Here is a 13,643-nt window from a genome sequence, read left to right as displayed (position 1 = left end):
CTCAGATGTGTTGCAATGTACCAATTCATTAAGCTACAGGAATAAGCTGACAGGACTGATTTTTATTTATTTGCAAAAATGTCTATACCATTAGCATTAAGAAAAAATAATGTATTGAACAGCATAAAATTAATAATGAAGTTATAAAACAAAATACAAAATACACCACAAATCAGGATCAGAAATACTCCAGTGCAAAATCAGAAAGCTAGTCCCCATTTTGAAGGAACTCAGGTGTAGATTATACTTAAACGTTCAGGTCTGCCAGGTGCATCATGGGGTTTATTAAGTAATGGGCTCTACCTCTGCCATTTTCCATTCACACAAAGCATATCCCACAAGCCTGAAGTGTGCACACACCTGGTATAGGCAAGGAATGTTGTAGCTTGGTTCTGTTTTGCTGCTGCCTACTACCTTGGACTAATTAATGCCAATGACTCAGACAGGAGTATTAGATAGCAGATACTGCAGCCTTTAAAAGAAGTGACCTGGATAAGGAAGCCCCGCTGCTGCCAATCCACGGTGTTGGGGACAGCTCTCTTTTGATTATTATCCAAGAGAGTCTATCAAAATAGTTTTTGTCCTTTCATTAAAAGGCAGTTACTTACCATCCTTTTTCTTCTGTGCCAAAATTGTTACCTCTTCCCCTTTAGGGAGGTCAAGCAGAAACAGTACTGCTTCCTCTCTGATGATATTTGTGAAGTCTACGTTATTTACCTGGTGCAAAGCAACAGTTCAAAAAGTTACTACGCAGTTGACAGAACCCAAGTGTGCATCTAGACATTCTCTCTAGTTGCATTACTATGTTTGTATCTCGTAGCACATGTGCCATGAACTTTATAGTCTCTTTCTCCTAAGCAAATCATGTTGAGAACTCTCCACAGCCAAACCTTAAGACCATCTTTGAATGCCCTGCTCTGGGTACCTTTTTGGTAGTGGCATATTCCCTAGAAAGGCCTGCCTGGTACCTTCTTTGGGGTATTTTGGCACTAGGTGAAGAACTTTTGATGAATCCAGGCCTTTAAACTGCTATGCCAGAAGCGGTTTAGTCATGCTGACTGCATATCCTGGAAAACTGTCTGTGGACAAACGCCGGCTCCCTCAGCCTGAAGCACCGCATCCCATAGCTGCCTTTGACTGGACTTAACTGTCCAGGGGTCCTTTACCTTTACATTTCAGAAACCTAGTTTTATAAATTGTGTGCTACCTCCATACAAGGGTTATTTATTTTTTATTGTTTTTTATTCTTAGTTTATACTTTGTTACTATTTTCCTGCAAGCCACCCAGGGAATGTTTATTGATGGCGTGCTATATAAATCTACACCATCATCATCACCTTAATATTCAAGATTGCCACCTACCCTGAGAATCTGATCTCCTTCTTCCAAGCCTTCTTTGGCAGCAGGGCTATCCTCTAGAACACCAGCTACGAATATCCCGACATCATTGCCACCAGCCAGCCGCAAGCCCACACTGTCTCCTTTTTTGAATTTCACAAGCTTCATGCTTGGCCTGAACGGATTAGGAAATATTGTTTAATAACTGTCTCTTGCCAGCCCATCCCTCACCACAAAACCTTTACATTTCCAGTTTCTTTATGTACTCTGAAATGCTGTCAAAAGCCCTTCTATCCTAGCACCACCCATTTTCAGGCATCCTTCATGTTTGCACCTGTTTCAGGCAGTTATAAAATTAGGCTGTGTAACTTTCCAGGTGCAAAATGGAAACAGGCCACAGATTATGCTATTTTAAAAGACAGCTCATGATTACTTACTAGGAATGTGGGAGCTGTTTTGTTCTAGAGTACCTGGGAATCTGGTCTTGCCCAACCCTCTCCACTGAATGCCAGCTGCCTCCTTAAATCAGGATCCTGGGCCAACAATGGGTGCTTAAAATGTGGTGCGGAAAAAGAACAGCCATTTTACTTCCATTTCTCCCAAGAGGAAGAGTGAGACTCTTTGTCCCTCCTACTGTGCACAGGGCCTGCGAATGCTTCTCTCGGGTTTCAGACAGAGGACGTTCCTAGGCCTATCTGACGATGCCGGGGACTGAAGGTGGGACCTTCTGCATGCAAAGCTGGTGTTCTGCCACAGAGCTGTGATCCTTCTCCATCTTAGGTTTGCTTCACTTGCACGTTAACAGCTTGCTCACTGACGTGGCTTTGACACCATCATTGAGTGAGGGTTTAGTGAGCAAGGGAGGGTTTGTCAGAAGTGCATAGGTCCTCTGCACACATTTATGTTTTGGACACATACATCTGAGCATGCAATGTGCACAAGATAAAACACTTGCATCATACAGGTATGCTCAATAAAGCCAGGATGGATTTCAGCTTCCTACAGAGTGTGATTTAGTGGAAGAACCAGCCTTGCTTCTACATAACGCGTGGAGTGACCATTAAAGGAAATCATGGCAACTGTAGCTAAGCTAACTGGGGGGAAAGGGGTCCTCCAGTATTGGAAGCACAAAAACTTCCTGATGAAACTGTAGGCTGAAGACACTGGCTCAGCAAACTGCAGCCACTAGGCCAGGTGCTCTTGGACTACAGCTCCCATCACCCCTGATCCCTGGGTCCTGCTAGCTAGGGATGATGGGAGTTGTAGTCCAAAAACAGCTGGGAACCCAAGTTTGAGAAACACTGTGCTAGGTGAGCCTGTGGCCCTCCATATTTTGCTGGACCACAACTTCTATCACTCCTCACCACTGGCCATGCTGTGTGGAACTAGCAGGAGCTGGAATCCAAGGCTATCTGCAGAACCACAGATCCCCCCACCAGGCGGATCCGTCAGGGGGCAGATACACAACTGACATTGCCCATGCTGATCTGGTGAAAGACAAGGAAAAGCAAGAGTTCCATTACCGAAGCATTCCATCTTCATGGGTTGAGTTTGGAAGAGGGCCATCGGATGGACTAACGGGTAAATCCACATCTGGCTGACCCGCCTGTGCATAGACTGGTTTTGGTTCTGTTTAGAAAGCACAAAAGAAGATTGAAGAAAATGCATTTTAAAAGCACACACAAATACAGGTATGACGTGGCTTGCTCCTTTGCAAAATTCATTCAGATCCAATCTTAGGAAGAACAGGGGACAATACAGAGCTTTTAAGTCCTCAGTTTGATCCTTTATAATTTTATCAAGATTTAACACATCTTTATTTCTGCCTCTAAGCTGTGCCTAAGGCAACGGTGGGGAGCCTCCAGACTGCCAGCCAAATAAGGCCTGCCAAACTTCTCCACCCATCTGCCTTGTAGCTGACACCAGAGATGTATCATTAGGTGTGAGGCCGGTCAAGATACTGCTCCTTGCCAAAAGCAGGGCTCCAAAACATCTGGAGAGCATCAGGCGGGCAAATGCTGTTCTATACAATTATGTATTTAAGAGGACAGACTGGGAAGTAATACATTTATTTTTAATGTACTAGAATTTTTAATTTATAATGTACAGTATTTAATGTGGTTGCATAAAAAGCTGAATTATAGTTAAAGGATGCCTTAAACCCAAGATAGCAGGGAACCAGGTAAATATATTTCAGGAGTGCACAGAGCCATGCGGCAAGGTATAGCAAAAAGCGATCCACTTCGAGCGGCATCATGCAGGAGAGAGATAAAGTTAAGTATTATCTGAACTGTACAATGAGATGTTTTTAAGTGCTGGGGGCAGGGAAGCAGTGGTGCTGGAACTATAGGTTTTAAACAGGAGGAATTAATATTTTTTTTCAAATGGGGTAAGCCCAACTTGAGTTGCAGCTAATTAGAATAGAAGAAAAAAAATCCGATTTTATATTTGAAGTCACGAGCACTTTTTAGAGGGCAGGCAGCAGCCTAGAAGTTCCTTCTCAGTGGTGGCCCCTAAGCTATGAAACTCCCTCCTCACAGTGGTGTGCCTGGCCTCTTCATTACGGAGCTTCTGGAGAATGAGGAAGACACACTTCTTTACCTGGCCTATTGACACTTGAGGTGTATGTTTTAGGACCCACTTTTTATTGTTTTAAACTGTTTTTTTAATGTTGTGTTTTAATCTTGTAACCTGTCCTGGGGACCTTAGGAAAAGGATGGGAAGTAAATAAATAAATAAATAAATAAAACCCTCAACTGCTGCGGTACGGTAGTATAGCTATACATACCAGGGGTTGCAACACTTAATAAATTAAACTGATCTATTTTTACAACTGTTGATCAACTAAAAGCATGACCTGATTGATCAAGCAGATTTATTTTTTTAAAGTGTATATACTTAAAAACCTGTACATGATAAAGACCATCTTAAAAGAGGCATAGGATGCTACTGCCTTATAGAAATCCAGACAGTTGGTCCATCAGACCGAACGTTCTCAGCCCTAACCTGGAGATGGAACCTGGCATGTTCTGCGTGCAAAGCAGATGTTCTACCCCTGAGGTGCAGCCCTTCACCCTTTCTCTACCCCATGAAGGAATGCCTCAAAGATGCAGGTCATCTAAAAATGCTGAGTATGTTTTTGCTTCAGAATGATTGCTTAACCTCACATGCAGACTGAACTGGTTTAAAACACAGGTGACTGAAGAAATCCTAGTCAATTTAACCAGGAAGTAGCCTTAATACTTGCCAGGAAGTGGCGGAGTCTGCTTATCATTTCTCTCCGTTACAGATTCTTCCAGTGATTTGGAAATTGTGGGTTCCTCTACATTTTTCACAGGTGTGGAGACTGCTCCTGGCTTTGCTATTCTTTCATCATCTCTACTTCGGAGACTAAATCAAGAAAAAACAAAACTTCATTTAAAAATCTTCAACAGTAATTCCACCAAGGAAATCTAGAGAATCAAGTAGTTGTAGATTACACCCGTCATAAAAATAGTATGCAGGTGACATTGCTCTGAGGATTTCCTGTGGAAATGTCTAGCACAGATTAGGCGAGATCCTCAGGGATGCAGGCACTAATTGCTACAGACCTCCTCACTTTGGCAAACCTGTTTCACTCCAAATGTTTCTGGGATCTAATTCCCAACAGCCCCAGACAGCCTGGTCAGTGGGTCAGGGGTGGTGGAAATTGTTGTTCAGCAGCATCTGGAGCTCCCCCACCCAGGTTCCCCACTGCTGGGTTAAGGAGACAGTTTCAATCTGCTACAGCTAGGTGGCACCGCTGCCTCAATATCCACACTGCAAACAGTAATAAGTCATTGGTTGGATGGCCGTGCCTGAAGTCAAGCACAGCTTTTGTAAACACAGCAGTTTTTCTGAAGAGGAACAGAGCTGCCACCAAGTTATGCCAGATGGGTGGGGTATAAATAATAAACTGTATTATCATCATCATCATCATCATCATCATCCTCATCCTCATCATGCACGGTGGGGAGGCATTCAAATACTAAGCACCAATTATTTGATTTGACGTTTAAAGAACCCAAAGACTATGCGACAATGTTATTTAATACTGTATACACATCGAAGAAAAAGCACTTCATACCTGCGATTTTGAAAACAAATGCTAAATGCTTAACAGCTAGAAGAAGTGACGTTTATAGGCAAAATCCATTATAATAAACACAAGGAAATACAAAAACCACAGCACAATGTTGTGGTCACTTCCTCTTCCACAGTTTGCAGTTAAACATACTGGGGTTCCAGCCCCATCCTGCTGCATGGTTCTTTGCTCAAACCCTACATTGCTACTGCTCTTGAAGCAGAGACACACATAGCATGACAACATCATTACAAAAGTAAGCTTTGTCACATTGCTCGGGGGACTGCAGGGGACACACACACATCATCTACCCCAGGGCTGCATTTCTGAACGGTCCTCATTCTTTTTGCTGCATGTGGTTCCACTGGAGAAACTGCACATATAATTATTGTAGCTACTGAAATCTGAAAGGAGGACCCAATATCTGATGCCTCTTTTGACTCCCAACTCCCTCTCCAACCCAACCATCTAATTTCTGGACTTCAGCTTGCTTTATGCAAAACACACAAAGCTGCCTTAGAGATGAATCCCACAACTAGTCTACCAAGCTCAGCATTTATTCACCTTTTTTTTGTTTCTTAAGCATATACCACAATGGAACCCGAGGTTCCCAGGAGGTCTCCTATCCAAGCATTGAGCAGACCCAGACCTGTTTAGCTTCAGCAAAGTCTCTAGTTCCTTCAGATAAATCTTCTGATTTGTGGTGGATCTCAAAGAAAGGAGGTTGGGTGTCTTTCCAGGCCTGCTTAAAATACTATCTTGGCTGTTGGAAGTAGGGAGGTGAACCTGGCTGCTTGAAAATGGGAGAGGCTACAGCCCTCTCCCATGGGCAAGCCTATCCTTTAATCTAGAACATTTGTCTTCAGGTTGTGTGCTAGAACCCACACAAACCTAAAAAGGGAGTCATGCCAATGGGTTCACTGCATTTGCTTGCTTGTTTCAGCTGATGCAATGGAGGCCTGGGCTCCCTTATCTTTAATGCAGAAGAATGGTTGAATATCACTAACCGAAAAGGGACCCAGAGCATCTCTCAGGTGGTGAGATTTGGTCTACTGACTGTAGGCTGCCAAACCTTACTTTGCAACCATGCACTCTTCCAGGTTTGGCTGGGTTGCTTGCTTCCCAGGTGAAAGTCTGATGGCTGCTGTCCTTAAGCTGTGCAACTAAGTGATTTCTTAAAATATTGGCGCATGAAGTACTGCTTTGTCTAACAGTACTTTATCGACCTCAGCCTCTTCTCTTCCACCCACCTCTTCATAGCCTCGTAATTATTTGATGTTATTTATGTGAATGACATTTGGGAAGTCATGACTTCACAGTCCATTTGCTTTCATACCTTCAATCTGACAATGTCACAGAGAGGAAGTGCATCGCAGGACTGCCGGAAAGCAGGCACCCAGATACCAACAGTAAGAACCTTCCACAAAGGAATGAATGGGAAGCAGCTGACAGTTCCTGTACATCACTGGCAGCTCCATGCATCTAACTGCAAACCACGGTTTGGCTATTTGTGCCTGAACTTAGGGCTCACTCTTTCCCCCTCAGCCACTGCACACTTCCAATTCTCTCCCTCATTTCCTTGCTCTCCCCAGTTCAGATGTTAATGACTAACTGTGATGTGCACAAACAAAGGAAGTGAAGGAGGGAAATGAGATGTTTGGCTGCACCCATTCGTGAACTAAGCCACTGTGCCTCTTAGAAACATACGTTGAGGCTGGAAAGTTCATTTTTTAAAACCCCACCATGCATATGCTTTGGAAATTTCGTTTTTCTTTTAATGTCATGGTTTTTATGGCCTTTGGCTACAACACTAAGAATAACTGAGGTAAATTAAGGAACAAGATGGTAGACTCTTGCAGGTAAACAGTACTAGAATAGTGGTTCAATTCCTTCCCAAATGCACTGGACAAGGAAGCCCCAAATCTGAAAGGCAAGGTATAGCTTTCAACAAGGAAAATAAAGATGCAGTCAAATCCCCCCCCCAAGCGCAAGAATGGCAGCTCATCCCAATTTTTTGAACTTTCTAGTAAGCATTCACCTTTCCCAGTTTTTAAGATACATGAAGTGTCTTGACACTCTCATTGTTCCCAGGTGACAGAATGCTGTTAAAAATTACAGCTGCATTTCCCATGAGTCATCAAAGGTGTTATTTCGTGTGTATGTGTTCTGCCAGTATTGCTTTTACTTCTAACATCTGTGCTGTGTCAGGAAGGGTTTTTTTATATATAAAAAGGATGCTTAATGCTGCAGCATTTTAAAATAACGTTCAGTCACAAAAAGTGAAGTCAGCTTCATGTTTGTTTCATCAGTGGCAGCTCACTTCTTAACAAATTTCCGTCCTGCCAATCAAATGCACACAATTCAGACACACAACACTCCCCATTTAATCCTTGTATGCTCCCAGTGTCACAAGAATGTGAATGGCATCTGAGCCCTGTCCACAAGAACACTTTCTGCCTCTTTCATAAGTCTGTGTGAAACCTCACGGGTGCCTTTTGGGACTGGTGGGCAAAAGCTCTTTTACTGGAGGAGATGGTTTCCAAAAAATGGTTCTGCCACAGATGATAATTCTGAACACCCACAAGAACTGCCTTTCCCAAGACAAGCCATCTAGCCCAGCTTCGTGTCTCCAGCAGTAGAGAGCTAGATGCCAATAAAGCACCTAAATAGAGCAAAAAGCTGAAAGGAATCAAGACAGATGAAGAGACTTAAAAAATATTTCAGTTTTATAGCTCACCTTCTGAAATGGATAACAACTCAAATATCAAATTAAAAAATACTGAACAATCCTGAACACAGAATTTTTACAGCACAAAAACACAGCTCTGCAATTGCAGCAATTACCAATAAACCATGGTTATCAGTATCTCTACAAATGAGTCTCAGATCAAGTCTAAAAAGCTATCTCTAGGTGCCTGTCTCAGGCCTTTGAAGGTAAGAGTCCATTAAAGCCAGAAGACAGGAAGGGGACAAGGCTGAGGCTCATAAACAGCACCCAGGGACTACCCCCACTGCCCGCTCATTTATTAGAATATTTGTATAGTTGTATCATTAAAAATGTCAGTGCTGTTTGCAGCAATAAAAAATAAAACCATAAAAATTTAAAAACAGACATCAATTAACCATTGTGGAATGATGTATTCTTAATTTCTGGCACAGGCCTGGCAGAATAGAAATCTTTTCAGCAGGCACTTAAAAAGGGCGGCATTAGAATCCAACAGCCGCTTGTTAAACACATAATAAATGTCACAGCAAAGTGATGTTGTAACACCACCAACCAAGTGTGAGCTACGCAGACTGCCTCGGATAGGGAGTTTCATAACCTTGGCATTGCTACCCTCTTGTGCTTTAAAACCAGGTGAATCTCTCAAGATGGTGGAGCAAGGAGATGGCAGTGACCATTTTAAGAACATCCAGTTGATGTGCAATCGTGGATGCAGGGGTCCTTTGGGACCCAGAAGAAGGTGTAACAGGGGCAGGGCATAACGGGGGGAGGGGGGCACGCTTACAGGCGCTCCACCGACGCATGTGGGAGCCGGGAAAGGGGGGTTGGACCTTAACTGTAGAGCAGGGGCGGAGAGCCAGGGGCCCTCCAGGTGCTGTCAGACTTCAACTCCCACAATTCCTACTTGCCTGTTGGCGGGGGTGACACCTGGAGGCCGCAGGCTCCCCATCCCTGCCCCAGAAGACTGTAAAAGTAACACCTAGCACCTAGAACTGGGTCCAGATACGAATCACAAAAGAAATGGGTGGGAAATGAATCTGCAATATTAAAACATGATATACTCGCCAAATGACCATTTCCACCTTTAATCTAGGGAATGGTTTGTGTTAGCCCCCCCACAAAAGCAAGCACATGTGTTTGAGTGTACAAGTCAAAACAGAGATTGTATACAAGCACAAACCTGAAATCTCCTCCCTCTCAGGCTACATACAGAAGCGTCATTACTCACTCCTGTCTCGCTTGGGCTAACCAGAGCAAGTCAGACACAAACAAACAATGCAAAATTCAGGCAGTTTAACATTTTGTAGGTAGGTTATGCCTGTGGCGTCAAGCCTCTGGATTCCATTAATTGCTGCACCATGCAACTACATAGCTGACCTGCCATGCACCTATATACTGCACACATATTCCCAAGCGTCTAGTCTAGTATTTTGTTTAACAAGTTGATTTAAAATAGTACAAGGCTACCATCACCTGCCATTGCTGGGCTGCTGTGGAGAATGTCTGGAATGGTCTGAAGGCTCTGACCTCTGGTCAGGAGATCGTGAACGACTGCGGCGGGGCCTGTCATGTGATCGGTTGGAATGATCGGATGCCAGCGACTGAATTTCTGAAATGTCTGTTAAATAAAAGTTGTTTTTTCCATGAAATGATTTATAAAAAATGATGACATGACCTGCCCAAAAATGGATATAAGGTTTTGCAGAACTTATTATGTGAAGTGTATTGGACCATCTACACCCCCCCCAAATCACTTGTACTGGCTAAATTTGCATATAATGCTAAGCCATGGTGTGGGCGTGTGTAACCATGGTTTCAACAAACCACAAGTTGCCTCACAGGCTTCCTTCTTCAAAGCTTTGTCTGCTTCCCAGCTGCTCTTGCCTGGTGCTTCTGTAGCTTGGCAAGCATCTGGTGTGGGATGGCCAGGGATACTATAGTTAAGCGAGACTGTTGCGTTAGAACGTAAATGCTAAACTGTAGTTAAAGTAAGTGACCACTCATATGCCAACAACAAACCATGGCTTCACATTGTGGTTTGTTTGGCAGAAATCAGGCAATGGTTCGTCTGCTGGGCTGTGTTCAGATGTTCAAATAAGCCACTTGTTGGTGAAACAAACCATGGCTTTGCATTATGTGTGAACTATAATTCTACTTGTGCAATACTGAGAAACCACTGATATATATTTTTAAAGGCATGCAATTCTAATGACCAATGTTTGTACCAGCTCAAAAACCCACCCCATCTCCCTTGTCTAAATACACACTCCGAGTCTTGATACATTTAACATTTTACATCTTTGTGGAACTGGAATATAACAACAACCCTGTTTCTACCTTTAAAGACAAACAGACCCATACTCACCATCTCTTTCTGAAGCATTGACTGAGTGAATACTATCAGAAAGATCTGGGACATTCAGCAAAGTAGCTCGTTCATCCCTTTGAACCACCATCTTCAACTTGCCCTTTGACCTTTCTATTAGGGTCTTGGCATCTGTCAATGACATATTTTCTGTGACTGTTCCGTTTATCTGCAACAGAGCAAAAGGACTACTGATAGGAACCGAACAGAAAGTCAGCAGTTTCGCCTTGATGGCAACTTTGAAGACTAGAGGGAAAGGAAGGAAGAGACAAGACAGACAGACAAAAGCCTGATTGCTCACTCTGGCTGTGGTGGCATTTGACCAAGTCATACTCAGAACAGACCCTTAGAAATAAATGAACTTAAGTCCACTGATGGGTATGCTTTGAACATGTCTTCATTGGATACCACATTACAGAGATGATGTGACTTGTGCTGGGTTGGAGGGGAGATGGGTGCAGTTTAAATACTCAATCTAGGGCACCAGCCAAAGGGTAGGAAACTACACACCTGGTTTATGGAAATCACAATCACGCTTTGAAGCTTAACATAATCATTGCATTTGAGTACCTTAAAACACCTATAGAAGGAATTACTGTAATTGTGTGACTCAAACACCAAAGGAATGGGAGAACCCACTCCAGTGCCATAATTATGTCAATGGGATTCAGAGATTTGTCAATGATTTGCACTAAATAGTCAGCAAGGGACTAATATCCTCCGGCCAAGATGATTTAGCTCCTCAAGCTCTTGTCGAAAGCAAGGTTGCCTACAGGCAGTTCAGTCTTCCACATGTGGAACATCCCTACTGTGCTCTACAAGGGCTTGGCAAATGGTCCCCAACACTAGCCTTTTGCTGCCATGACTTGGCAGACAATGACATTTTGCTATATACCAGCCTTTGCCAAATGGGAAACCTCCAGGTGTTTTGGACTACAACTCCCATTGACCCCGGCCAGCACAGCTGTGCTAGTTGCAGGTTGATATATAGGAGCTTACATTCACCCTCTTTTTAATCTTCTGTTCCAGTGAATCAGGATTGGTCCCTTTAAAACCATCAAGTTACCAGGAAACCGGGTGTGTAAAAGTGTTCTCTCCTTCATCAAACAAAAAGAAAAAGAAGGAGGGCCACATTTACTGTACCTTCAGTACGACGTCACCTTCCTGAATATTGCCATCTCTTGCTGCCAGACTGTCTTGGGATATTTCTTTCACAAATATGTGGCTGGCTAGGCGCAATCCATATTCTGTTTTGAATAAAAAGAAAATAAATGCATACCTGTTAACAAGCATTTTCAGGGTCCACCACCACTGCTCCCATAAATTCAATCTTTCTTGGCCCCAAGAATTCCCAAACGGTTTGCTGGGACACAGAGAGAGCGTTGCCAGGAAATAAGAGACAGTAAGTATAGCTTAATGTTTTCAAGTCAGCAGGCTGGAAGTGGTGACTCCTCTGGAAGCGGGGTGAGGAAAGTCCTTCACAACACTGATTCCCTGCCCCTACCCTGTGCCAACATACGGGAAGAGTCAAGGATGTATTGGGGTTTCCTGATGCAGCCCACACTACAGCTAAAAGGTGGGGACCCCATAAGCATTGCTATGGCTCAGAAAGCATAAGCCCATCCCTGACCTTAACTAAAAGCATGACTACCTGAGCTTTTCTGCAGGTGGCTTAGAATCATATAAAAATCATATAACTGTAGAGCTGGAAGGGACCACAAGGGTCATCTAGTCCAACCCCCTGCAATGCAGGAATAGGCATCTGTCCCATACGGGGATTGAACCTGCAACCTTGGCATTATCAGCACCATGCTCTAACCAACTGAGCTATCCCCTAAAAATTATAGAATCATATAACTCATATAGCTTGTTTAGCCCATTAATGTTTTCTCAGACTGGCAGAGGTTCTCCAGGGTTTCAGGCACAGAAGCAGCGGCATGCAGTGACATTTTTCATTGCAAAAGGGGGTTGGACTAGATGACCCTTGTGGTTCTTTCCAACTGTCTGTTTCTAAGAGTCTCCATGCATACCTTGCAATTGGTACTGTGGGGATAGCAAAACTGGCTTGCCTTGCAAGCCTGCTGCACAGATTATGAGCATGTTTGCACCTGAGGCCCTTCATACGCACAGTCTTGTGCTCATTTTCATTCAGAAAGGTTCTCCCCATAAATGTGAACTCTCTAGTGGGCTTTCAGCTCCTTAAAATCCATTCGGGCTTTTCCAGCCATTGATAAAAGGCCTTCCCCCCTCAGCTTTCACCCCTCAATGTGTGTGTATGTGTGTGCGCCCACACAACCGCGCCACTGCTTTTCTTCAAGTATTTCTTTGATTGCCATTAGAATGTAATGTTTGTATTCAAAGAATGTCTTCCTTTGTTAAAAAGTGGGGCAGGATTTAAGCAACCTTTACATTCCCAGTGGCTACAGACACAAAGAGCTCCTTGGGGACACCAAAGAGCAATTGCCTGTCAACCTTCTCAATAAATGTAAAAACCTGGATGCTGGAGCCTTGCTGCCGCTTTGTGGGAAGGGGGCAGGAAGGCTCTTGGACCCCGAAGGAGCATTTCACCCCCCACCCCCCAAGGTGCTCGGCCTGAGATGGGCTGGGAGCACCAACCCTAACCTGCCTGCCTCCCCTGCAGAGCACACAAGCTGGTGAGCGCCCCACGCCCCCAGCAGGTTACCTCGTCTTTGGGGAGGAATAAAGAGGAAGGGGGGAGAATAAAGCGCCTCCGCAGCTGACAGACATGCACACTTGGCCATCCTTTTCACAGCGCCCATTGCTAAACAGGTCTCCTATGCTCCACCTGCCCTCTTGGATCCACTAAGTTGTGCCACACCTCAGCAGCGCATGCAGACAGAAGCATTTCTTCAACCAACTCTCTCCAACCAACTTGCTAACTAAAGTATACCATGCACAGTCTGGGAGTCATTTTGGATTCACAGCTGTCCATGGAGGCACAGGACAATTCTTTGCCCAGGGCAGCTGTCTCCCAGCTCCACCTGGTACGCAGGCTGAGACCCTACCTGCCCGTGGACTGTCCCCCCAGAGTGGTGCATGCTCTAATTATCTCCCGCTTGGACTACTGCAATGCGCTCTACGTGGGGCTACCT

The 13,643-nt window shown here is 44.1% G+C and overlaps 1 protein-coding gene across 11 annotated transcripts in view; it reads right to left on the bottom strand.

Moving 5' to 3' along the window:
* The window catches only part of TJP1 (tight junction protein 1), a 354,744-nt gene that overhangs the window by 34,559 nt on the left and 306,542 nt on the right, over positions 1 to 13,643 (bottom strand). For all 11 annotated transcript variants that reach the window (XM_082198001.1, XM_082198004.1, XM_082198005.1 and 8 more), the window contains 7 exons: positions 11,674 to 11,777; positions 10,531 to 10,699; positions 9,639 to 9,783; positions 4,586 to 4,728; positions 2,862 to 2,967; positions 1,363 to 1,513; positions 609 to 717 (listed from right to left, as the gene is read on the bottom strand). In XM_082198001.1, the coding sequence (XP_082054127.1) occupies positions 609 to 717; positions 1,363 to 1,513; positions 2,862 to 2,967; positions 4,586 to 4,728; positions 9,639 to 9,783; positions 10,531 to 10,699; positions 11,674 to 11,777 (927 nt within the window). The remainder of the gene's footprint in view (positions 1 to 608; positions 718 to 1,362; positions 1,514 to 2,861; positions 2,968 to 4,585; positions 4,729 to 9,638; positions 9,784 to 10,530; positions 10,700 to 11,673; positions 11,778 to 13,643) is intronic.

This window comes from Podarcis vaucheri (assembly GCF_965113315.1).
Source record: "Podarcis vaucheri genome assembly, chromosome: 14".
Taxonomy (NCBI): Eukaryota; Metazoa; Chordata; class Lepidosauria; order Squamata; family Lacertidae; genus Podarcis; species Podarcis vaucheri.
The sequence above is the reverse complement of the archived record's forward strand: the minus strand, read 5'-3'. Positions and strand labels throughout refer to the sequence as shown.